This window comes from Oryza glaberrima, chromosome 3, assembly GCF_000147395.1.
Source record: "Oryza glaberrima chromosome 3, OglaRS2, whole genome shotgun sequence".
Classification (NCBI taxonomy): domain Eukaryota; kingdom Viridiplantae; phylum Streptophyta; class Magnoliopsida; order Poales; family Poaceae; genus Oryza; species Oryza glaberrima.
This window is the reverse complement of record NC_068328.1, coordinates 27,936,634-27,960,790: the sequence shown is the minus strand read 5'-3', so window position 1 is coordinate 27,960,790 and position 24,157 is coordinate 27,936,634. Positions and strand designations below refer to the sequence as shown.

The 24,157-nt window shown below is 42.0% G+C and overlaps 2 protein-coding genes across 2 annotated transcripts; one reads left to right on the top strand and one right to left on the bottom strand.

The window, feature by feature from the left end:
• Positions 1-406: 406 nt before the first annotated feature.
• Positions 407-3,512, bottom strand: LOC127765915 (uncharacterized). The gene is made up of 8 exons (XM_052290893.1): positions 2,860-3,512; positions 2,497-2,738; positions 2,270-2,392; positions 1,840-1,956; positions 1,542-1,724; positions 1,305-1,446; positions 919-1,084; positions 407-804 (listed from the first exon to the last, which is right to left on the bottom strand). The coding sequence occupies exons 1-8, from the start codon at positions 3,230-3,232 to the stop codon at positions 786-788; spliced, it is 1,365 nt and encodes a 454-aa protein (XP_052146853.1). The 5' UTR covers positions 3,233-3,512; the 3' UTR covers positions 407-785.
• Positions 3,513-11,191: 7,679 nt separating this feature from the next.
• LOC127767097 (uncharacterized) lies at positions 11,192-18,945 on the top strand. The gene is made up of 14 exons (XM_052292320.1): positions 11,192-11,703; positions 12,260-12,350; positions 12,434-12,518; positions 12,617-12,701; positions 14,326-14,395; positions 15,127-15,196; positions 16,420-16,465; positions 16,544-16,793; positions 17,072-17,277; positions 17,357-17,431; positions 17,587-17,656; positions 17,758-17,838; positions 18,286-18,365; positions 18,453-18,945. Exons 1-14 carry the CDS (start codon positions 11,570-11,572, stop codon positions 18,529-18,531), a joined length of 1,422 nt encoding a protein of 473 aa, XP_052148280.1. The 5' UTR covers positions 11,192-11,569; the 3' UTR covers positions 18,532-18,945.
• Positions 18,946-24,157: the final 5,212 nt, after the last annotated feature.

Genomic DNA, 24,157 nt, shown 5'->3' with positions numbered 1-24,157 from the left:
TTCAAAGGAATTGCAAAGGAAAAGCATAGGAATAAGAATAGGTTTTAAACTACCATTCGTTTCATAGGAATGCACCATAGAAAAACTATAGGAAAGTTTTCCATTCCTCCATTTTTAAAGGAAAAGCATAGGAAAAAATAATCCACTCCAACCTAATGTTTGCATTCCTTTGGTTGGCTTGCTCAACAAGATAGGAAAAATTCCTGTGTTTCTCAATCCATAGGTTTGCACATGTATTCCTATAATATTCCTACGTTTTTTCTATTCCTACGTTTTGAAAATCCTGTGAAGCGAATGAGCCCTTACATTGTTTCTCGGCATGAGAAAATCCACTTCACATCTTGGTTATGCTTCCGAGGGCCAGACCAAGATGAAAACTGCCCGCTTGACATGCTATCTCTGAAAGTGGACTAATGTCCGATTTCATAGCAACATGTCTATGATTTCATGGGAGTAAGATGTCCCATCAAAGGTATGATTGTCTGTACACAATAATCTGCTAATTGTGTATACATGCATATCTATTTGTCTACCAACACTACAGTGTTTACCCCCCATAATTTACAAGCGTGCCGCTAATCTACCTTGATCTCCTTGTCCCCAAACCCCAAACCCAGTCAGTGATGCCTCATTTTTAATATGTATGAGGCATCTTCCTATATTACACACGATGCCCCAAAAGGCAAATGCACGTATGGGAGTAGGAAGCTTTCTGCATCAACTTTAGCGTCTTCCTCTCTCTATTTGTCTTCTTCAGATGATGCCTTTTTTGCCTTGGCGTTGGGCTACAACGTTTTGTCCTTCCTACCGTTAAGAATTGAGTACAGTAAGTAATATGAGCTAAGTAAGACAAAAGACTATAACAGCAGAAGAGGAGAGAGAGGTGACATAATTTAACAGCCAAGATACAATAATTACCTCTCTAATCGGCTTCCTATATTCTTCCTTGAATCGACTGGGATAGCAGACAACGAGAGGTAATCCTGTCGTTTCAGCGGGGTTTCTAAGGTATTGCGACTGCGCGTCTTAACTTTCTTGGATTTTTCAGGAGCTGACCCAAATAATTGAACAGTTAAGCTGCCACCTGACGAGAAGGGTGATAAGAATGAACCTGGTTAGATTGATGAACTTCTTTTTTTTGGCGTGGAGATTGATGAACTATTTACATTCAGGTTAATCGTTAATGTAATCTGCCTGTAAGATTAGACATCAAACAAGGCAAACGCCAATTTCGGATCAAGGTATTGCATGTCTGAATGTTATAGTGCAAATGTAAAGGGCAAAGCAAAACAAGCAGCACTTACATAATACAAGAGCGGCACCAACCCATGCAGCATTATCCCATCTTTCACCTAGGAGAAACCAAGCAAATGCAGCTCCCCAAACTGGCTCAAGCCCGTAAACAATTGCGGTTTCAGTTGCTGAAACGTCACCCATCGCTACCATCTGTACCAAGAGATGCATATAGATTCAGATGGATTCATAAAATAAAGCCACTTATTTAAAGCCATTAAGCTATAATAATAAGTAGGTAGACAAACCTCTGCCCACATGCATAACACCGTCGAGAAAACTCCGGTGTACAATGCTGGTATCCAAGGAAATGAAGTTGCCGTGTCCAAAAACATACCAAATGTCCATGATTCAAAGCTGGTATCATTGACATCGACATAGCTATCTTTGAACAAAAACCAGAGCACAGAAGAGAAAGCCACAACAAGGACCTGATCAAAGGATTAGTAAAGTTATTCTCCCATATAGTAAGGTGATAAGAACGGTATGATGGATATGGGATGCTGCGGTAGTGCAGGTACTGAGATACAGATTCAGCTTGCCAACCTCAAAGCTAAGGAGAGCTAAAAACTTCTTCTTATCCGTACTTCTTGAGATTTGCTCTGTTCTAAGCATATGGATCCCAAAGAACACCGCGGCTAAGAAGTTCAGCACGTCTCCAACCTTTTAGAAAAAACAAGAGGGGACCATGTGAAAACAAAAATACATATCATATCAAGTCAAATAATAAACAATTTGTATGCACATCACAAAATTCATACAGAATATAAGTGCTCTCTTATTTTTTAAGAAAATTTAGTCTCCTACAACTCTATAAGTAAGTTGATCATTTGATCATTGTGACTACAAGAAGATTCACTGAGGGTAAGACTGTTGATAGCAGCAGCAAGTGGAAAATTGAAAAATTAGAAATGTTTAATATGATGTCCAGTGCCAATTACCAAAGTGGAAATTGTGAATTTGCGATGCTACTTACGCAGGGAGGAGAACCGCCACACTCCAGCAGGCCAATTCCGAGCAGTGATACTATTGCACCAAACCAAGTCAGCTTGGGGATCGTGGCGCCAAAGATGCCATCAATTAGAGGCACGACTATCACCTGCTCACAAAACTCATCAGATCATCTATTCATTTTCTTTTTCCAATCCAAAAACAAATCCATCATTACAGCGAAAACCAAATTAGCGAGCGAAAACAGCATACCGTGAAGGCCGTAAGGAAGGATGCTCGGCCAGCATCAGACGAGATCAATCCTATTGCTTGACAAAGGTAAGCTAAACTAACCCACAGCCCCAGCTCCAAGCCTGAATTCCGTACATGGCGATCTCCGATTGCTCGGATCGCAAACGGGATGAAGGGGATGGCTGAGACCACGAACCGCACCATGTTGAAGACTGCAGGATCCGTCAGGGCTTCAACCTCCTTCAGAACCGGAATATCACTCGCTGCGTATCATCCCAAATGGTGAGATGGAGAGAATTGTTCAGTAGTAGTCGTGAATTTGTATGGATTCGCATCAGTGAGTGGCATCAAGAAGAGATCAAAGATTCAACGTGCATAGCATACCGTAGATGACGGTGAGGGCATTGAGGATGATGATGCTGCGGGTCTTCTTGGAGGCGAACAAGATCCGTCTCCACACCGGCCGCCGCCGCTGCCGCCGGCGAGGCTGCTCCTTCCTCCTCACCACCTCCTCCTCCCCCTCCTCCACCACCCTGCCGTTCCCCTCCCCGCCGTCGCTGGGGCCGGGATCCTCGAGCGCCGAGCACCGCGGCGGCGCGAGAGGCCGCCCCACCACCCGCCGCCGCGCCGACCCGGACAGCAGCGGCGTGTAGGCTAGCAGCACGCGGCATGTCGGCCCCACCGCCACCGCCGCAGCAACCCGAGCCTGCACCGGCGGCAGCACCACCCACGAGGCGGACGCCAGCGAGGAGGCCATGCCACTGCTACCACCACAACCACTACTGCTCCGACGAGCGACCAGTACGTAGTAGTTACAAAATTTTCACAGCTCGCGGGAGGAGGAAGCCGCCAAGGAATCAGTCACCTCCTGACCTCCGTGTGGAACTCGTGGGTGGTGGTGGTGAAGGAGAAGGCGCGAGGCGGAAGCGGAGGCAGCAGCAGCAGCAGCGGCGGTGGCGGAGATTATTTTCTGTGGAGAGCGCGCGCGCGGTGGGGTTGGGTGGTGGTGGTGGGCCGGGGGCGCGGCGTGCGGGAAAATCTGGGGTTTTTTGCAGCGTTTTCGCATCGTTTTTGTAGCGGAAACGGCTGCGTCGCGAGCCGTCGCGTGGGTGAGAGAAAAACTGAGGCGCGGGGGCGGGGCCCGTGCGGTGCGGTAGCGTCGATCGGTTGAAAGGTCGGTCAAACCTGTTCCCCACGAGGGATTTTCCCGTCTTCCATGTGTGTGGAATTGTGGAGGCGTTGTTGACACTTGGCAGCACATGTTGTATGAGTCAGATAATAAACCATTTTAAGGATGGAAATGGCATGTGTTCTCTCAAAACGATCATACTATATGTTACACTGGGCTGGTTTGGTTTGAGACCTAATTAGGCTTACCAATATTTAACAATTTCAATAGTGTTTAGTGTCTATTTGGTTTGAAACTAAATTTTAGCATATCTAATAAAATAGGTTATTTCAATAGTGAACTTAGACTATTTTGGCTTCAATCCAAATACAACTTTGCCTTATCAAAATTAATCATGCTAAAAGTTACCAAAATTTAGTAAGGCCTGTTTAGACCGCAAACCAAATCAAACCAATGTTTTTTTCTAAAGGAAAAACAGATTTAGATTCCCTGCAACTGATGCACCCATGAATATATCATATGTTAGAAATGGTATGGGTGCGTAACAGTCAGATCCCTAAACGTACTGAAACCATTAATGATTAATCATTAATCATTGGAGATATCTGAGAAAAAAAGAAAAAAGCAACAGCAGCAGTAACAGCAGCCACCAACCAGCAACGAAAACAATAGCAACGGTAAAGTAGCACCGTAGCATCTACTTTAGAAAAAAGTACACCGAGGGTCTCTCAACTTGTCATCGAGTTATAAAATCGTCCTTAAATCGTAAAACCAGATACAATGCATTCCTCAACTTACAAAATCAGTGCATATTAGATCCCTCGGTGGTTTTTAACTCCGGTTTTATACGATGTGGAAGCTGACTCAGCGTGGGTCCCGCATGTCAGCCTCATCTTCCCCTCTCCTCTCTGGCTCTCTTCCTCTCTACTCTTCTTTTCTCTCACTAGCAGCACAGCCGACGGGTGGGGAGGAGGCCGGTGGGGGAGGCGGGAGTCCGGTGGCGACGAAAACGCGGGAGCAGGAGGGCCTTCCCCCACACCACCGCCGACGTGCGGGCGCTAAATCCCGTCGCCACGGGCGGCGGTCCATGGTAGCGAGACGGACCAGATCAAGGAGCCATGGCGGCGGGATCTGGAGCCCGCGCGGTCGGCGACAACGGTGGTGGCTGCGTGGGTGGAGGCCCTCCTGCTCCCGCGTCGTTGCCGCCGCCGCCGCGTCACCCGTCGTCGCCGCGCCGTCGGACTCCCGCCTCCCCCATCGGCCTCCTCCCCACCCGCCGGCTGCGTTGCCAGTGAGAGAAAAGAAGAGGAGAGATGTAGAGAGGTGGAGAGGGAAGGGGAAGAAGAGGCTGACATGTGGGACCCACGTGGGTCCTACGCTGAGTCAGTTGTTACATTGGACAAAACTGGAGTCAAAACCATCGAGAGACCTAATTTGCACTGATTTTATAAATTGAGGGATGCGATGTATCCGGTTTTACGATTCGAGAACGATTTTCTAACTCGATCACAAGTTGAGGGACCTTCGGTGTACTTATTTCTAGCACCGTAGCAGCTACCAGTGCACGAACAGTAGCCAGCGGCCTAGCAAAAAAAAAAAAAAAAAAAACATGCCACACAAGCAGCAGGCCAGCAGGGCGATAGACGCCAGAAGGAGGTTTTGTCCTGATGGGCCTGATGTCATGTGAAGATGGCCCATCTTTCAAGCCTGTCTACTGTCTGAATAGGTGCTTATTGATTATTTTCTCAATTAGTACATGAGGAACACATGCGCACGCATACCACCATACACGCAATATCACACTTATACACAAGTTCTCACACATGCGTTTGAAGACAAAGATCATTGGCGAATTACTAGTCTCACTAAAAATCATGTACATCTATATATGTGCGTAATATTCGTACGCAACATGATTTGAACCCGGAATTTATTCCCAAATATCGAATATTTTGTATCATATTCAGTATTGAATATGTACCCAACAAATAACTGTTCAAGTCCCGTATCTTCAGATATTAAAAACCCTTACCATATCCCTATTTCACCAAATTTAGAGGTAAATCACACCAAATATTTTTCTTGTCTGATTTCATCCCTATTCATTGTTTACAATTGTCAGATGAGGTGAAATATCCACGCTAATCTGACCATACATTATTGTACTATACTTTTTTCTACTGCTACGATAAAGGTAAAGATAATAATAAAACACAATAGGATTCTCTATGCTAGTGGTTTTGGTAATCAGCCAAAACTCATGCCGGACTAATGCTGGGTGAGCGCTAGTGTAGATCACATGCAGGATTTGTCGTTTGGTTGTTACTCAATTGTATAATAAACCTCTCCCATATTCCATAGGCAAAATTTGCTACAAGACATCTAAAAAAGGTGTAATTAGCTGGGAGACACCGCAAAAATGCTTATTTGCTATATGACACTATAAAAAACTGGTAATTAGCTGCTAGACATCCGCGGAATTATTTTATTATATCCGGAGAAATTGAAGAGAGAAACAATCATTAAAGACAAGTTTACCCTTGGCTCAAATGAATCCAACGTGGATCCTATATGTAAGCCCAAATGTAAGCCCCCCTCTCTCTCTCCCTGCGCAGCGCCGCGTCGACCAGCCGGAACACGCCGGCGATGGCAACAGGTTCAGCAGGCCAGCGGCGAGGCGGCGACGGCCGAGAGGAACTCAAGTGGGCGGCGCACAATGTCTACGGCCTATTATGTGCAGGTACTCGACTGGAAGTCTTCCTGAATCGGCGGCTGGACATGCGGTGGCGACGCCGCGTTCTCCTTCGAGGCGCCCCGGCGCCGACGCGGCGGACGAGGGCGAAGTCCCCGGGCTGAGCAGCGCAGCGGCGGTGTGGATGGGTGCCCAGGCGAGGTCGGCCATGTGGTGCGGACACGGCGGGGCGGTGGCCGGCGACCAACCGATCCACCACCACCCTCCGATCACCAGCGCCATCCCATGGAATCGCCTCCTCCGCGCCCACCTCGGCCGTTCCCGCGGGGACCTCGCCTCGCGCTGATGTTCTTCAACTGTTCGGTGAAATGAATAGGAGCGGCTGTGAGGGGAACGCCGAGTCCATGGCCGTGGCGCTCTCGGCGTGCCCTTATGCCGGCGACCTTGCATTGGCCAAAGGGGAGGCGACACACGGCTGCGGCGTCATGAAGGGCGTCATCCATGGCTACGTGTTCATCACCAACTCGCTGGTGTGCATGTACGGCAAGCTCAGGGAGATGGACAACGCCAAGAAAGCTTTCAGGGACGCGACGGAGAAGAACATCGTGACATGGAATACCCTGATCACCAGCTACGCTACAGCTGGGCTGTGCGACGAGGCATTGGACGTGCTCGCCCAGATGGAGCAGATCGGCGGCACGGTCGCGCCCAATGTGGTCAGCTGGAGCGCGGTCATCAGCGGGTTCGGAAAGAGAAAGAGAGAAAGAATGAGAGAGAGAGAAGAATAAGGAAGGAGGAGTAGAGAGGATAGTGAAAAAAGAAAAAGAAAAAAATTGAAGGGTAAAATCGTACTTACACAGTTGTTTTTCTCTCCAATTTCTCCGGATATAATAAAATAATCTTGCGGGTGTCCAGCAGCTAATTACCAGTTTTTTGTGGTGCCCTATAGCAAATAAGCGTTTTTGCGGTGTCTTCCAACTAATTACACGTTTTTTGGATGTCCTGTAGCAAATCTTGCCTATTCCATAGGACACCGTCTTCCTCCTGCCCATCACACATGTACTCCTCCCTTCCTTTCATACTAGAAAACGTTTTTGATTTTTTTCCTAACTAAAGTTCTATTAATTTATGAAAAAGCATAGAAATAGTTTTAATACAAAACAATTATAATATAAAAGGTTTAGTAAAACTAATTGGGGTTGTAGATATCGCTAATATTTTTCCTATAAACTTAATCATACTTAAAATAGTTTGAAAAAAAATCAAATCATCTTATAATATAAAACGAAGGAAATACCAACTATCCTAAACTGCATAAGGCTGTGTTGTTATTTAGGGTTGGAGCTAATCTCTCGTGCACATAGATGGAGCAACTCATTAGTGTATGATTAATTAACTTTTATTTTTTAAAAAAAGATAAATTAATAAGATCTTTTAAAGTAATATATATATATATATATATATATATATATATATATATATATATAAAATACTATTTATTAGTTTAGAAAGCATGTAAGTGGATAATAAGAGAGATAAGTTGGGAACTTTCAAAAAAGAACTCAGCCTATCTTCTTAACCCATACAATACGGAGGAACGAGAGAGCCAAAGTATTGTTAAAATAAAGCGTAGATGCTCCTTAAGTAACCATCGAAGCTTATCTAGATAAGCCTGTGATGAAAGCTTGCTATCACTATCTTCATAGTAGATTCGTACGCCATAACTAATGCTATTATATTACCACTCTCACAATGCTAAGAATTAATAAGAAACAACAACAGAAATGTAAATAAGATGACTGACACTGTAGCTTGGGTCCGTCTGAAGCTGCCGGTCAACACAACGCGATTTGATAAGTTAACTTCGTAATTGTAAGGGAAAATTGAAATGAATGGACATGTAAAGGACGTCAAATAAAACGAACCAATGCAATGTTGTTACTTATTGAAGTAACATTGCAACATAACATATAGCCTCCGTGAGACCGTGACATAGTACACGGTGACATAGAGCAGAGCTTTCAGAGCCTGTATACACCTCAATATTCCCAATTTTTTAAAAAGTGAACTGAACCCACATCCGGCCAGAAAATAAATCCTTAAACCCCAACTCTTAACGAGGAACCCGAGACGCACACGCTTCTCACTAATCATCATCCCGTGCCACTACGCCAGATTGAGATGCTCCTAATTGATTTATTTAATAACGAGAGAATCTATTTTATACTATTGTGCATGTCCTAGCCTAATAATTTACAAAATGACACTTTTCTATGGGGGTAACTATACAATAGAATCCCATTTAAACGAAATGATACTAGTTAGGTATCGTGATACCTAACCGGGATCAGACGATTCCTACCACGTATCATGTGTACTTGCGAGGTGACGATACTCGTAAGTGTTTCCTACTAGGTATTAGGAGTTAGGAACCGAGTCGTCGTTGCTGGTGGGCTCATAGTCCACGTCCCATGCCGGAGCTCGTCGCTAGCGGCAGTCGTCCTTCGCCGTCCACACCCCATGCTGGAGCTCGTCGCCATGAACGTGGAGAGGAGCATATGGAGTTGACGCCAGAAGCACCACTGCGCACGCGATGTACCCGTGCAGCCCACGTCCACCGGCTCCAACTCCATGTCCAACCACTCCGGCGACAGCTCCGTTCCGGCCACCGTTGTCGTGGCCCGAGTCCAAGTACTCCAACAACAGCGCCGTTCTGGTTGTCATCGCCGCGGCTCACATACAACTACTCTGGCAACATCTCCATCACGGTCGTCTGTCCCGCGCAACCCATGTCCACCAGCCTCGACTCCGCGTCCAACTACTTTGATGACATCTCCATCCCAATTATCGTCGTGGCTGCCGCTGCAACCCATGTTCATTGGCTCTAACTCTATGTCCGACCACTACAATGACAATTTCGTTCCAATTATTGCCGTTACCACCGCGGTAACCCATATTTGTTGACTCCAACTCTAGGTATGACCACTCTGGTGATAACTCCGTCACGGGCACCGTCCTTGCAACCCACATCCACCACCCGCCACTATCGCAGCCTAGTCCACTGGCTCCGACAACACCTCTATCCTAGGCGTTGTCGTCGCCACAGCTTATGCATCCATTGTTTAGCTCAGATGTGGAGGAGTTGAGTGCATCCTGTTCCAAGCGATGGGAACATAATGCCATTACATAGCATTCCTGTTTTTTATAATATATACCGACGGCTTTATTAATTATTTTAGAACATATCATTGGGCTGAACCTTTTCCTCAAATACACCCAAAACACCCTTATGTAACAATTAATTTATCTTATTAGATTCTTCCAATAAATATGAAAAATTTAATGTGGCCTCCTTGCATAACAAGTTTGTATATAAGTTTCAGGTTTTTTTTTTCCATTTCTATTTTTTTTGTAAATTATAACTTATCTTATACTACCTCCGTTCTTTAATAGATGACGCCGTTGACTTTTTCTCACATGTTTGACCATTCGTCTTATTCAAAAAATTTACGTAATTATAATTTGTTTTGTTATGAGTTGTTTTATCACTCATAGTACTGTAAGTGTGATTTATATCTCATACATTTGCATAAAAATTTTGAATAAGACGAATGGTCAAACATGTGAGAAAAAGTCAACGGCGTCATCTATTAAAAAACGGAGGGAGTATATGTTATATAAAATACCTTTTATGTTTTTGTTTTTAATGTGAATCATCTTTCATACGTTACATAACATATTTTTGTGCTATTATCTTTTGTGGAAGCAATTGCTCTCTCATATACCACATAAAAATATTGTTTTATAAAAAGTAAATATATAAAAACTTGAAACTTATACACAAACTTCTGTGTTGTCCAAGGAGGCCACATATTTTTTTTTTCAAACTTCTAATAAGATAAATCGATTGTTAACCTCATATGTTTTTAAAGGTATTTTGAATATTTTTCTAAAAAAAACATAGCTGAATAGTATATTGTAAAACAATTGGTAAAATCATGGGTATATTGTAAACAGAGATAATGACAATGGTAAATTATTGAACTGGACAAACTTAATGACTTAGAGTAGATTCTCTGTTACTACTTCTTTCAATAGATGATGTTATTGACTTTTAGGCATATGTTTACAATTTATTTTGTTGTGAGTTTTTTATCACTAAAAAGTATTTTAAGCATAATTTATATCTTATGCATTTACACAAAATTTTTGAACAACACGAATGGTTAAACATGTATTAAAAAGTTAATGGTGTTATCTATTAAAACACTTAGCGAGTACTACCTCCATCCCAAAATAAGTACAGCCGTGGGTATCCGTGTCCAACATTTGACCGTTCGTCTTATTTGAAAAATTTATAATTTATAGTCACATATAAAGTACTATTTATGTTTTATCATCTCAAAACAATAAAAATATTGATCATAAACTTTTTTTAAATAAAACAAATAGTCATTAGACTAGACATGGGCAGTACAAAACTATATTTATTTTAAACAGAGGGAGTATTTAATAGCCATTGCTTGATTGCCCACTCAAGGTTAATGACCCCGGAAGCACGGCCCCACCCCAATCCTGCGATCCATCCACCCATCCAACCGCTCATCAACCTGGCGTGCGGGCAGGCGCCACCCACCGCCCGTCGTCGCGTACCCGCGGACACCGGCTGCACCCCGGCGCGTGGGTGCGAGAGCGAGAGCGAGACCGCGTCGCGGCTGGGCTGGTCGTCCTCCTCCCTCGCCCCGTGCGGGTGGGTGTGCCGTGCAAGCGACGCCGAAACGGGGACGGATCCACCAACGCGCACAGCGAGCGAATCCGCGGCAAAAAAAACCCAACAAAACGGCTGCCAACAAAAATATCCGGCTCGTCGGCTTCTCCCCTCCACCCCCCATCCGTATCAGATCCAAATCCAACCCATGAGCAGCCAGCCAGCCAGCATCAGCCTGAGAAACATACAAGTTTTACGACTAAAATACAGTAAAACGCAACGCAGAGAAGGAAGGATAGATACTTAGAATCATCTAATCACACTCCATCTCCAGCCAAAAGACTAAAGAAAAGGGCTAGAGTCTAAGAGGGGGGAGAGAGAGAGAGAGAGAGAGAGGAAGGAACCCTTCGTCCTCGTCGCCTCACTTTTGTCTCCCACTCCTTCATCGGCGGCTCGGCTCGGCGCAGGCGCAGCGGGGAGAAGACCAAGGAGGAGGGAGAGGCGGACGCGGGAGCGGAAGAGATTAATTTCCAGTGGGGTTTGGGGCGCGGTGAGGAGGTGAGGGATGCAGCGGCGGCGGGCGCAGACGTGGGCGGGGGTGGGGAAGACGGCGCAGGCGGCGGCGGCGCACGCGGCGCTCTTCTGCTTCACGCTCCTCCTCGCGCTCAAGGTCGACGGCCGCACAGCCTACTCCTGGTGGTAACGCTCCCTGCTCTAAACCCTAGCTAGCACCCTCCCCCGTCCTCCGCCGCCACGGTCCTCCGCTTCGATCTGGCTTAGTGGTTCCCGCGAGATTGCGAGTTGGGGGTGGAATTAGTGGCTGGCGTAGTGGTTTTTTTGGGGGGGTTTCCATCGGATGCAGATGCAGGCTGAGGGGGGAATCGGACTAGTCCTTTGCGTGCGGTTGAGAGTCGTCGCCTGCTTGTGGTGGTCTGGTGAACTAATTTTCTCCACCAGAACGATTCAGCTCTTTCGTGTCCTTGTGTTTGGACATTGATGAGTTGATGTAGGCATTTTGCTCACGCAGAGGGTGTGCTTCGGTTAGTCTTTAGCTGATGCTGGGCCACAGTTCCTGGTTCTACTGAAGGCTGCACTTTGAGAGCTCGTTCTTATTTGGTTATGTATTTGTTTGAGTAACCCAGCGCTCTTGTTCCTATAATGATGGTAGCAGATTCAGAAGACATTGTTGACTGCTTTGTCTGTAGCAGTGAAGGTATTAATACCGAATGCTAATTCTGCTATTTCCATCATGCAGGATTATATTCATCCCTCTATGGCTATTTCATGGCATTGTTGCCCGTGGAAGGTTTTCAATGCCAGCCCCTTCGCTTCCTCATGGCCGTCATGTAAGAATTGGTATCAATTTCTCTAGTTAGTATGCACGTGCTTACCCCACATTTTGATCTGATGGGTTTCTATTTGTATGTAGTGGGCTCCTTGCCATTCAATTGTTGCAGCGCCGTTGCTTATTGCGTTTGAGCTGCTGCTTTGCATATATCTCGAAAGTTTGAGAGGTAGGTTCTTAGGTTACCTAGATGAGAGAAGCTTTGGCGACCATACACGAATTTCCTGGAGGCTCTTATACCCCTTCTCTCTGTTTGTTCTTCCGCAGTTAAAAGTAAGCCTACTGTTGATTTGAAGATTGTATTCCTTCCTCTTCTGGCCTTTGAAGTGATTATTCTTGTTGACAATTTCAGGTAATGAATCTGAACAATTATTTTGCATGCCTTTAATACTATATCAGTAAATGCACAAACGCACTACCAATTGGCACGATTGTATGTGCCTTACTGTTTTATCTGCTTATGTATTCTGCAAGTCTTAAGTGCTGAATGTAACTACTTTTTTTTTTTCCAAGATTGTTTTTCTGACTAAGCAGCTAGCACTTATAAACTGTGCCATGAACTCGTAATATGCCCTAACCTATTTTTGGTTACGTCTGGGATTGTAGTAAGACGACCTGACCTATTGTCAAATATGGTATGCACCTTCAAGAGCAGCTAACGCGTTTTAGATTATAAATTTCTTGCAACCAAAAGAATTCAATTATCTGGTGTTCTGTTGTTCTCAATGGCCGGTTCTTGGTGTCTGTCTTTTTCTCCGCTGGAAAGAATACTGAAATTACTCAACTGCCTCTTTGTTTATTTTTGCACACTGCTTAGGCTGTGTTCGCCAGTCCACGTTCCCAACCGGAACAGTACGCGCGGAAAACGGAGCGGTCCATTAGCTCGTAATTAATTAAGTATTAGCTATTTTTTTTTCAAAAATAGATTAATTTGATTTTTTAAGCAACTTTTGTATAGAAACTGTTTGCAAAAAACACACCGTTTAACAGTTTGAAAAGTGTGCGCGTGGAAAACGAGGGAGATGGGTTGGAAAAAGGGGTGCCGAACACAGCCTTAGTCAGGTTCAATGATATCTTTCTGTTGGTTGCAAAATAAATTAATCATGATCATTATACTCATATGGTTTCTGTTGGTTGCAAAATAAATTAATAATTATCATTATACTTGACGACTTGGTATGTAGAGGGTAGCACTAAGTGCTTGTTTATCATTGCTTATTTGATAGCAGGTTGAATTATCTCAATTACAAATATACTCAAGTCTACTGTTGATATTATTCTTAGTTTTGTTATTCCGTACAACATTTTTTTGCTACATAATAATAAATGGTGGCATTCTATCCAAAAGTTACAAATGGTGTTTTTAAAAGGTAAATTTCGCAATACTGAACTACCATTTGCAAAACTATCGCAAAAGACACATGTTTATTCACAATTTTGGAGAACTACACTTTTTAGTTGCAAAATGTGCAGCAAAACTACACTCCTATCAGAGAAACAGGTCTGATAGGTTGGGCCCTCTCATCAGTCATCAGTATTTCATCCGGGTTGTTTCTGTTTCTGATGCATGTGTTGGTTAAAAAGAAACAGCCTACACATGCAACACTGACTAGTGGACCTAGCCTGTCAGGCTCATTGGCATTTTCAGTAATTTAGTTTTGTGAAACTTTTCACAACCAAAGGTATTCCTCCGAAATCGTCGCAAAAGTGTGTTTGCGATTGTTTTAGCGATGGCTTTTGTCTGGTTTAATGAAATTGAATCATTGTTAAAATTTAGCTTGTCACACAATCAGTACTGTTGTTGGTATGCAACGCATAAATTGGATGCAATTCATAAAGATATGTGCTGACCAAATCATGAACCTTAATTTGGCCAAAAATATCTAGAGATATTAGTTGTTAATACAATAGTAGCGCTAAAGTTAATTTGGATGTTAACCTTTATTTTTTTTCCTTGCATTGGTTTGACTATTCAGAATGTGTAGAGCTTTAATGCCAGGAGATGAAGAAAGTATGAGCGATGAAGCTATTTGGGAGACACTTCCTGTGAGTATAAGTACTAGTAACTAGTGGTTCTTTTTAAGAAATTATCTCCATTAGCTTCAATTTGAGCTTAACTTTTATTTACTATAAGTAACCATACTTCTACCAAATCATCTTCCATTTTGTTATAAAAATATATTAGAAACTTTTAAATACGATGATAACTAAATTAGAGAGCTGAATATCATGCAACAAAATGCATTATTTTTCAGTCCATTTTTAGTGGAATACTGGATTGGAATAATTTTATTGATAAGAATAAATCAGCTGCAAGGATGAAAGTAGAATCTCATGAACTTGTCAATTGACGATGCTGTATTTTCACATTATGGAGCCTATATGTTGGGCTTGTACCAGCTTAATATGGGTTGATGATTTATTAAGTTTAACAAAGCAAAACATATACAGTGAACAAATATTCACTACATAATGAAGTAAATTCTGTTCAAAGTTTAAGAGAATTAAACCTTGATCAGGGCTTGTGTTTATAGAATTATGGTTTGATCATTTCATTCTATCTGATACTCTATTTGTCACAGCAGAATGTACCGATTTACATTGTAATATTTCACACCGATGTAAAGTCTATGAATGAATAACATTGTGTGTGGCTCTTTTATAAGTTATCTATGATATCATATTTCTTATCTTGTGCTGACTGCCGTGTACTAGAATAGTGTGGACTATACACTGTTCTTTTCATCTTATATGACACGGCTTCTATTTGCTATCAGCACTTTTGGGTTGCAATTTCTATGGTGTTTCTTATAGCTGCTACAACCTTCACACTTTTGAAGCTGTCTGGTAAAGTTTCCTGGATCTCCTTTTTGTTTTTTGACCTTCATTATGGCATGTCCTATTTGTTATGTGTTTTCAAGCACTGTAGACTGTAGAGTTAAAAAGTTTGCTTCCTTGCACATGACTAATATTGTTTGTTTGTCTGCTAAGCCTCTATAGTTGGTAGGATATGGCTTTCTCAAAAGTCGCTTCATTGTTTACTAGAGTGGTTGTCACAATGACATTCTTCTAAGAGTGATTAGGTAGTTGCAAATGAGACAATAGTTACTAAAACAAGATTAGATTGTCAATTAACCATATAATCTGGAAACATTACATTCAGCAGCTTGGTTTTGAAAGCCAGGCAGTTTTCTACTATTTGGAAATGGCTGGTGATTTCACCTGAACTGGCCGGGTTTCTATTTTTGGCAGTTTAAAGCATAAATTCGTGCAAGTTAAAACTATCTTTAGTATAAGCAATACAATGTTGGATAGAGAGCAAAAAGATATTCCTAGGGTTCCCGTGATGTGAAGACCCACCAGCTGCTTTCCCATTCACATGCATATATGCAACATTTTTCCATGGTTTCTCACTCTAAAGAGTGTAATCTTCCAATTCCCACACAAAATCGAAGTCAGCTTCTCCACACTGAATCAAACTCCTTAATGCATTTCATGTGGTCGATTTTCTTTGACGATACTTTCAATTTGGTGATCTATTACAGTTCTTTTTTTTTTTTTGGTATACGCAAAAGACTTGTGTAGCATTAAGGAGTTTGAATGTTACATCCCCTGCCTAGCTCCATATAGCTGGGCAACTACCTAATGAGTAGTACAAGATTAATTCTCGTGATACAATTGTGCGACCTATGTGCCAGAGCGATGTTAGACCACAGATTGAGCCATCTTTGCTCCTGCAACGATCCAGAGTCTTGCCTCTGCGGTGATTGCTGCAATCACCGCATCCAGTTCCTACTTTCCCAATTGAAAATCTGGTCCTTCAAGATTACCCAAGCGACCAGGATCCATCGAAGTTCTGAGTTGTTCCAGTTACTAGGGGCTGCTTTGTCTGCCTCCTCCATGAGCTTTTAAGTGCTACTTTTTAAATCAAATCATTTATTAGTTCGATGTGATAAGAACAACATGTTCAGCAAACTATCTTAGATTGTACAATATTCAGGTTTTTATTTCTCTTCGGCCTAATTTTCCTCTACTCTGAAATGTTTTGTGATATTATTATTGCATGACAGGTGATGTTGGTGCTTTGGGATGGTGGGATTTGTTTATAAATTATGGGTGAGACTAGTCTCAATAGCAATTTTCTTTATTAACGAGATTGTTATAATATAATCCAGCACCTTCTTTTTTGTACAGAATTGCGGAGTGTTTTGCATTTCTTGTTTGTACTAGATGGTTTAATCCCATGATTCATAAATCTCCTAATCCTGGGGAGGCTAGCTCATCATCAGCGGCAATTAGATACCGTGATTGGGAGAGTGGTCTTCTCCTCCCATCACTAGAAGATCATGAACAAGAGAGGCTCTGTGGTCTTCCTGACATAGGAGGTCACGTAATGAAAATACCACTGGTGATTTTCCAAGTTTTGCTTTGTATGCGCTTGGAGGTACGTGTCATTTATATATTTCTATTGGGTTACATATGGTTGATAAACTGGTAGATGCACTTGTAGACAGACATTGGATGGGGATTGGGGAGCTTCCAGGAATTGTTTTTTAATTATGTCATGTAACAGAACACAGTAACACTATTTGGAAAAAATGCAAAACAAGAACTTTGTCCATTTTCTGAGTTCGTCTAGGGGGTCAACGCTTGTTAGTGGCTTTTTATCATGAGCTGGATCAATAATAATCTTGAAAACATCATTTGCTTTTGTTTTTTCAGGGTACGCCTCCTAGTGCTCAGTATATTCCGATATTTGCACTGTTCTCCCCACTGTTTATTTTACAAGGCGCTGGTGTCCTTTTCTCTCTAGCAAGATTGTTGGAGAAGGTTGTTCTACTATTACGAAATGGACCAGTTAGTCCTAATTACCTTACAATCTCATCAAAAGTCCGTGATTGCTTTGCTTTTCTTCATCGTGGTTCAAGGTAATATTTGATAGCTATTATGAGCTACTTCTCTATATGTTTGTTTTCTTGTTGGCTTATCTTACTTTGCATCACACAGGCTTCTTGGTTGGTGGTCTATTGATGAAGGCAGCAAAGAAGAGCAAGCCCGGTTATTCTATACTGAATCTACTGGGTACATGATAGTTGACTTCAGCCTGTTCATATTGTTAATTTAGATCCTATTAAGCTGGTCAAGTTGTTTCATTTCCTCTATGTTTACAGTTCTTTTTGCACATCCACATCCACTTTCTATACTGATTTCCTGCCTGGTTGCCTTTTGGTTTTAAGGTACAACACGTTTTGTGGCTATCCACCTGAGGTAGTCAGGAAAATGCCTAAGAGGGATCTTGCAGAAGAGGTTACATTCTCTCTTTTCATTTTATTATTGTTTACCTTATTAATGTTATGTGCACTCTATTTTATCATAATATAACTATTTTCCTACTTATTATCTTTCAGGTATGGAGGCTTCAAGCAGCTTTGGGAGAGCAATCAGAAATTACCAAATGTACCAAGCAGGAATTTGAAAGGCTTCAAAATGTACCATCTCCTTGTGACTTGTGAAGTTTCATCATTTTACATTATATAAATTGGTGCAATACATCCTATAGACATGATTGAGTCCATTAACTTGAGGACATGCCATTTAGGTCGCTCAGCTTACACAATAAGATCACATATGTCTGAGTCGTTCATGTTTAAGGAGACTTATGTGATATAGCCTTGAAACTTTTAGCAAACTACAATTTTAGGTACCGAGAAATATTGAATTATCAAGTTTGTGGGTTCAAGTGGGACATCCATACAACTCTAAGAAACTCATTTCATTTTAACCTTTTCTGTTGTTTTATTTAAGAACCTAAGTCACTACAGCTCTATGGCACTAACTGAAACTTCCAGAGAGGCAGAGAGCGCTGATGATGATCTGTTGGTTGTCTGACCGGCTCTTTTTCCTTTGTTGACTAAGTACTTCCTTTTCCATTTCAGGAGAAGGTTCTTTGTAGGATTTGCTACGAGGGGGAGATATGCATGGTCTTACTTCCTTGCCGGCACAGAACATTATGCAAGTATGTTTCCAGTCACTTGTTAAGCCACTTTGGATGCTCTTACATGTTGATTTGGAACTGACAGTTTTGTTGATGGTTCTGTGATAGGACTTGTTCTGATAAGTGCAAGAAATGTCCAATCTGCCGTGTGCCCATTGAAGAACGCATGCCCGTATATGATGTTTAAACTTCGCTAACTCAGATGAACATTACAAATTTGTACATGTTGGTTGTGCAATGTCGCGCCATGTAGTCTCAATCACAACTTTAAGCTGATTGAGGTTTGCACAAGTTCAGAAAGGTTTACCGAATATGGAGAAAATATAAAGCATGTCATGTCTAACCAAAAGCATGAAAAGGTAGTTGATGATCATTTTGCCGGTTACAATTATGTACTGTAAGTATGTCATCGGTGGTTTTAACTTTTTTTTTTTTTTGGTGATCGATAGATGCTCCAGTTAGATTGTGTAGCATCTTCTCAAGTTTATGCATTGTCTGAATGTAAATAAGAATATTGTCTTGTTTGAGTGTTGTAGTGCTCTTTGGTTGAGAAGAGAAGAAAAGAAAAATGTAAATCTCCCTCCCCATGTTTACCCGGTTAGCCATCTTTTGGGCCCTGCTTGCAATTGCGTCCGACAGAACAAAACATCTCATCGAGCTGACGTTATCCAATTAATTCGTCCTCTCGGCGAGGGGCCATGTGGCTTGTCAGGTTGTGAAGGGTTGCTTTTGTGCATACGTTGAAGCTATGGTAGTGTCCTGCATAATTGCATATGGTCTTGATTCTTGAGCAGGTAAATACTTTCCCCGTTTCAAAAACAAACCAACCTTGATCAGATTCTGTCTAAGATTAGTTGTGTTAGGTTATATCATATTTTTTTTTATTAAAGTTGGTTTATTTTGGTACGCAAGAAGTATATGTTAAGATTATTCATTTATTCTTATTGGTTTACGACATGCCGTTATGAATTGTAAGGATAGGTACTCCTAAAATGTGAATGTACTGTAAAGTGTACTCCACATGTGCCGGAGTATGCCATATTGCCATCCGGTTGCTTTGGTCGGCAGAGCTCTCATCAAAGTCTGCGCACTTCGATCTCGGTGGGCTTATGGTGGTCCTATCCAAGTACACTATCCAACTACAGCGTCGGCAGCTGCTAGCCTGCTAGAGCATTTTAGACAAGTCAAAGCGGCCTACTCCGTGCACAACAGAAGCCATCTTATCACCAAGTTTGCAGTTGTCACTCATAAGCATCTTCATGATGGACGCATGGCACTCTGAGAAATCGTGTTTATAACCTTTTCTGTGCAACAGAACGATCTTGCTAGCCATAGCACATGATCAACATCATACCCATAGCACATGATCAACATCACTGATTGATTGCTAGAGGCAAGCTTACCCTGCAAGTTCATATACCCTTGGTGGTAAGATACTTCCTCCGGTTTTAATTACTGAGTGGGTAACCAAGAATCAACTGCTTCTCTGCATTAGTTCTCTCAGGCTTACTTTTTTTTATTGTGCTCCCATTTTACTCTAGGTCCTCTAGTTTACAGTTTTTGTTTTGACCATTTTATCGTTTTGTTTCAGTTTAAGTAGGTTGGGTTATGTTCAACCGCTCCTTTATTTCGCTGTACTTTTGGCTAGGTGCACTAAATTCAACATATTGTATACATGTCCAAACTACCGTGAGATCCTCATAAATAATTGGTTGCCAAATAAATGGGTAGTGCACAAGATCTAAAAATGGATGCATGCGGAAGGCAAAGGTTTAGACAGATTCAGACACTCTCGATGAGAGGTAATACTCTATTTCTATTTAGGGATTGTATTCGCTAGATGTATATTGATATGATGATCTGATAGTGCTTATCTCGCTATTGTTCCCATGTGCCTTTGAGGGGTTCCCTGCTAACCTTATATAGGTTGGGGGCAGTGTAATAAAGAGGAAAAATCTAGCCGGACATGGCATCGGTTTCATAATCAATATGGTAGTATCTGATCGAGACTCTAGGACCTGCCATAGAACACAAGGCAATATTGTGACCGAATTATACTATATTACATAATATATGGATTTGGCCCACCTCATATCCCTAGTCAAATATGAAGGTCATGTTGGTTCCCGGTACTCATATTCTCCACAAATGGTCTCGTTGGAAGAACTAACATATCGATGTCTATATATGGAAACCTAATGATTGTGGCAAAATTAAAAAAAAAAGACAAATAGCCTTGTAATAATTAACTTTTGAAACTTTTTTCTTTAATATTCGCTGAAAATTTGTGTTTCTATTTGAGTCATACGACATCAAATTCTCATATTCCTCGGATGAAAACACTTCTACAATTCACATTCGGTGAAGGCAATTTGTAGAAATGGTCGCTTATCAGTGCGTAGAATTTCTCTAGAGAAAAAAAAACTAGCCAACGAAGTGAAAAAAAACCCTAAAGCTTATCATAAAATAAAATTGAAAATGTAAAATTATGTTCATTTTAGCCCACATCTAAGCCACCAATCTACTGATAAAGCTTGTGAATCCGGTTGATGATTAATGAAACAAGTATATATAGTCACCAAAAATGCTTATATTTATCAACGAATTTTAAATGAAATGTTTGTATTTATATATACACGGATCAGGAGTACTCCCTCCGTGTCCCCTCCTAGGTTACTTTTTTTTCGGATGGAGGAAATAGATCGGGAATAGATAAGAGCAAGTATAATAATAGGATGTAATCCGACTAAATGCTGAGGTGGAGGAGACGAGAGAGAGAGAGAGAGAGAGGAGAAGGAGGTTGTAAACTTACAGCCGGCTTGAACACAAGAACCAAGAAACTCTGTGAGAGAAAGATAAATGAGTCCTATATTAATTGTAAAGAGCTAACTATTATATAGGTGGGCTGAGAGAAGGCAAAAAAAAAAAAACCTTATAGCCAACAAATGGACTGTATTATTAGCCTTGCTCTAAATGGTCTAAATAATCCACTCAGAGCAAATTTAATAGTATAGCCCACTACTAACTCCAATTCATCTATAGCCGATCTAATAGCCAATTCATACAATAGTTGCTTATACTATTAATATATGGTCCCACCTGTCATATACACATTGCGTCTTGGAGTCCGTGCTGTAGCTGGCTATAGATATATAGCCCACTGCTCTTCTTTCATCTTTTATCTCATTAAAATATATTTATAGCTGGCTAATATTCTGCTATTGTACTTGCTCTTATCTACCTCGCCGATGCATCACACACACCTTCACATTTTCCAATGTGGTTATTTGGATTTGAGAAGTGCGGTAAAATCTCTCCTAGCTAGATCCCGGCCCCCTCTACTTTCCTTGCCGGGCTGCGTTGCCCTGTTACTGAATAGTGACGCTTTTAGAACATGGGAATCTCTGTTCATCCCCTGTTGATTGCTCTTGCACACGTTGTCACACTGTTGTCTTTGCCCTGTCAATCGGTCCCTTTCGCATTAAGAGGCTACGACTACTAGTGGGTCAAATTGCTCGTCTTGAACCTCAGTGGGATGCATGCATGGCTAGCTAGTGAGATCAGGCATATACTCCTACGAGGACTACCCTGAAGTGACTTATTTGTAGGCAACTGCTTTGTCAGTTGGGTGATGTCTTGTGGGTTGCCTCTCGAGGAAGAGACGTCAAATTGAAGTGCCTTCAGCCTTCTCTTCGCCAATTAGGATTTCAGATGATTTGAGGTGAGGTGTGGCCATCATGGATCGCTGGATAAGCATAGTCCATGCAATGCTTTACGGAGTATTTCCCGAGGAAGTAGTATGTGTTAAAGTACTCCCTCTGTCATAAATATTTAGCCTCTCATCGTTTATGTTTGGGTTAATTTGATCCATTCAAAATGTGCCAAACAGAAAAAAAAAATATGATATTACTATTCGTGATATTAGTTGGGGCCATCGAAATTTTCTAAATTTAGATCATACCATTGCCGTCATGTTTTCTGTCACACTCTCCTTCCTTCTCTTCTTTTCTTCTCCTCTCCTTCTCTGTCAATGGGCCGCGCGCTTCTCCTCCTTAGAGCTTCTCACGGACCGTCGCCACACCCGTCGTCTGGTTAGGCTGGGTTGGGGCGGTGATGGAGAACACGAAGGTGGCCCCGTTGGTGTCGTGCTCCCCGTTCTCCGTGTTGTCGCTCCCGGCTGCCGTGGACCCACGCCCCATGTTGCGAGCACCCCCACCGCTGCATCTAGGCCTAGGCGTCGCGCCGAGCTGCCGCACCCGTTCTAGCGGGCACGTTGGAGTGGACTCCAGTGAAGACGCTCGCTCTCATGGCCAAGGTCGTGGTGATCGACGATGGGTTGTCCCACTCCGTCTCTGCCTTCCAAAAGTGGGCCGTCCTCGCGGAGAATCTCGCTGGCTCCTACTTTGTCGCCGCCACGTCGTGAGGGAGGGCGCGGGGGGAGGGTGGCTAGCGAGTGCAGGCAGCGGTGGGAGACGCTTGCTGCGGAGCTCGCGCCACCACCAGGAGGAAGGCCGGGCTCCCCACCGAATTCGACGCTGAGCTCAAACGAGGTGGATAAGGAAGAGAAGAGGGGATGGTGGAGGAATAAGAAGAAATTGACGTGTGGGTCCCACGTCCACAATTATTTTGGTCTATATGAATATGAAAACCGTGACGGTGATGGTATAGATCCAATTTTACAAAATGCGAGTGGTACCCAACTGATATTGCGAATAGTAATATATTTTTTCTAATTTGGCACATCTTTGTAATTGCATGATCAAATTAACCCTTTATGTTTTGGCTTATTATTCACAAGAAAAATTTAAATTCTAAAACTTAATTTAAAGTTGATTTTGAGGGGTATTTTTTTTAGTTTAATTTTCAGCATTGGTTTTTAAATCGTTACGGTAAAAAAGTGTGATACCAAGAAGAGACTTAGCATTAATTATTGAGAGGGAAGGAAATTGTGAGGAAACCTTATGTGCTAAGGACTCGAATACAGGCGGGTGGCTTGCTCCGGGTAGTTCTCTGCCTGCTGAGCTATCAACCATTTTAAACAACAGCTAAGGACACACCTATATGAATTATTTTGGGTTGCTGCGTTTATTTCTCAACGGTTTATCAACCATAGCAAAATATATTAGGCTGTTGACGTTTAGGACAATATTTGTTTAACTTTTATAAATTTGACCATCAATTTTGTATTACAATATGTCTATAAAATTTAAGAAGTTCATGGTACAATAATATTATTTGTTGTTAAGACAAATCTACACATACCCATTTTTTTCCGATCGGCTGGAGAAAGTATAATTAATTAAGCACATTACCCACTCTTTCTAATCAACTTATGTTTCCTTTGGAATAGAGCAATTTTGGAGGATTTCGTAATAATTGAGCTAATTTCTATAAAATTCTTGTAAAATTCCTACAATCCAAAGGAATTAATCATTAAGATTTTTAAGTTGAATTAACCGGTGCAAAGCTGAATGTTTGAATTTGAATCATGTCAAACAATCCTTCCTATAGTCCATCCTTGTGGTCTACTTCCTCACCTTTGACGAGCCCCTTTGGAACACATGATAGAATAAATATCCGAATAGAAAAAAATGTAGAAACTGAAGTGGCACGTTGTTCTAATTTTATAGGGAAAAGGCATAAGAAATGAGAAGAGAAACCCTTTGATTGCACCACGGGAAATTTTGAACCAAAAGAATTCTAAGAGTTATAATATCTTGCTCCTATGAAATTAGGTCGCAGAGATGCAATTATATGGAATATTTTCTATCTTTTCCTACTAATTAACCAAATTAAAGTACTTTATAGGAAAA

Coding starts and splice junctions, on each gene's coding strand:
- LOC127765915 (XM_052290893.1), bottom strand. CDS start 3,232: ATGGCCTCCTCGCTGGCGTCCGCCTCGTGGGTGGTGCTGCCGCCGGTG. Junction 2,739..2,859: donor TGCCCTCACCGTCATCTACG/GTATGCTATGCA, acceptor GATGATACGCAG/CGAGTGATATTCCGGTTCTG. Junction 1,957..2,269: donor GTGGCGGTTCTCCTCCCTGC/GTAAGTAGCATC, acceptor TTTTTCTAAAAG/GTTGGAGACGTGCTGAACTT.
- LOC127767097 (XM_052292320.1), top strand. CDS start 11,570: ATGCAGCGGCGGCGGGCGCAGACGTGGGCGGGGGTGGGGAAGACGGCG. Junction 15,197..16,419: donor CACACTTTTGAAGCTGTCTG/GTAAAGTTTCCT, acceptor ATTGCATGACAG/GTGATGTTGGTGCTTTGGGA. Junction 17,278..17,356: donor TTTCTTCATCGTGGTTCAAG/GTAATATTTGAT, acceptor TGCATCACACAG/GCTTCTTGGTTGGTGGTCTA.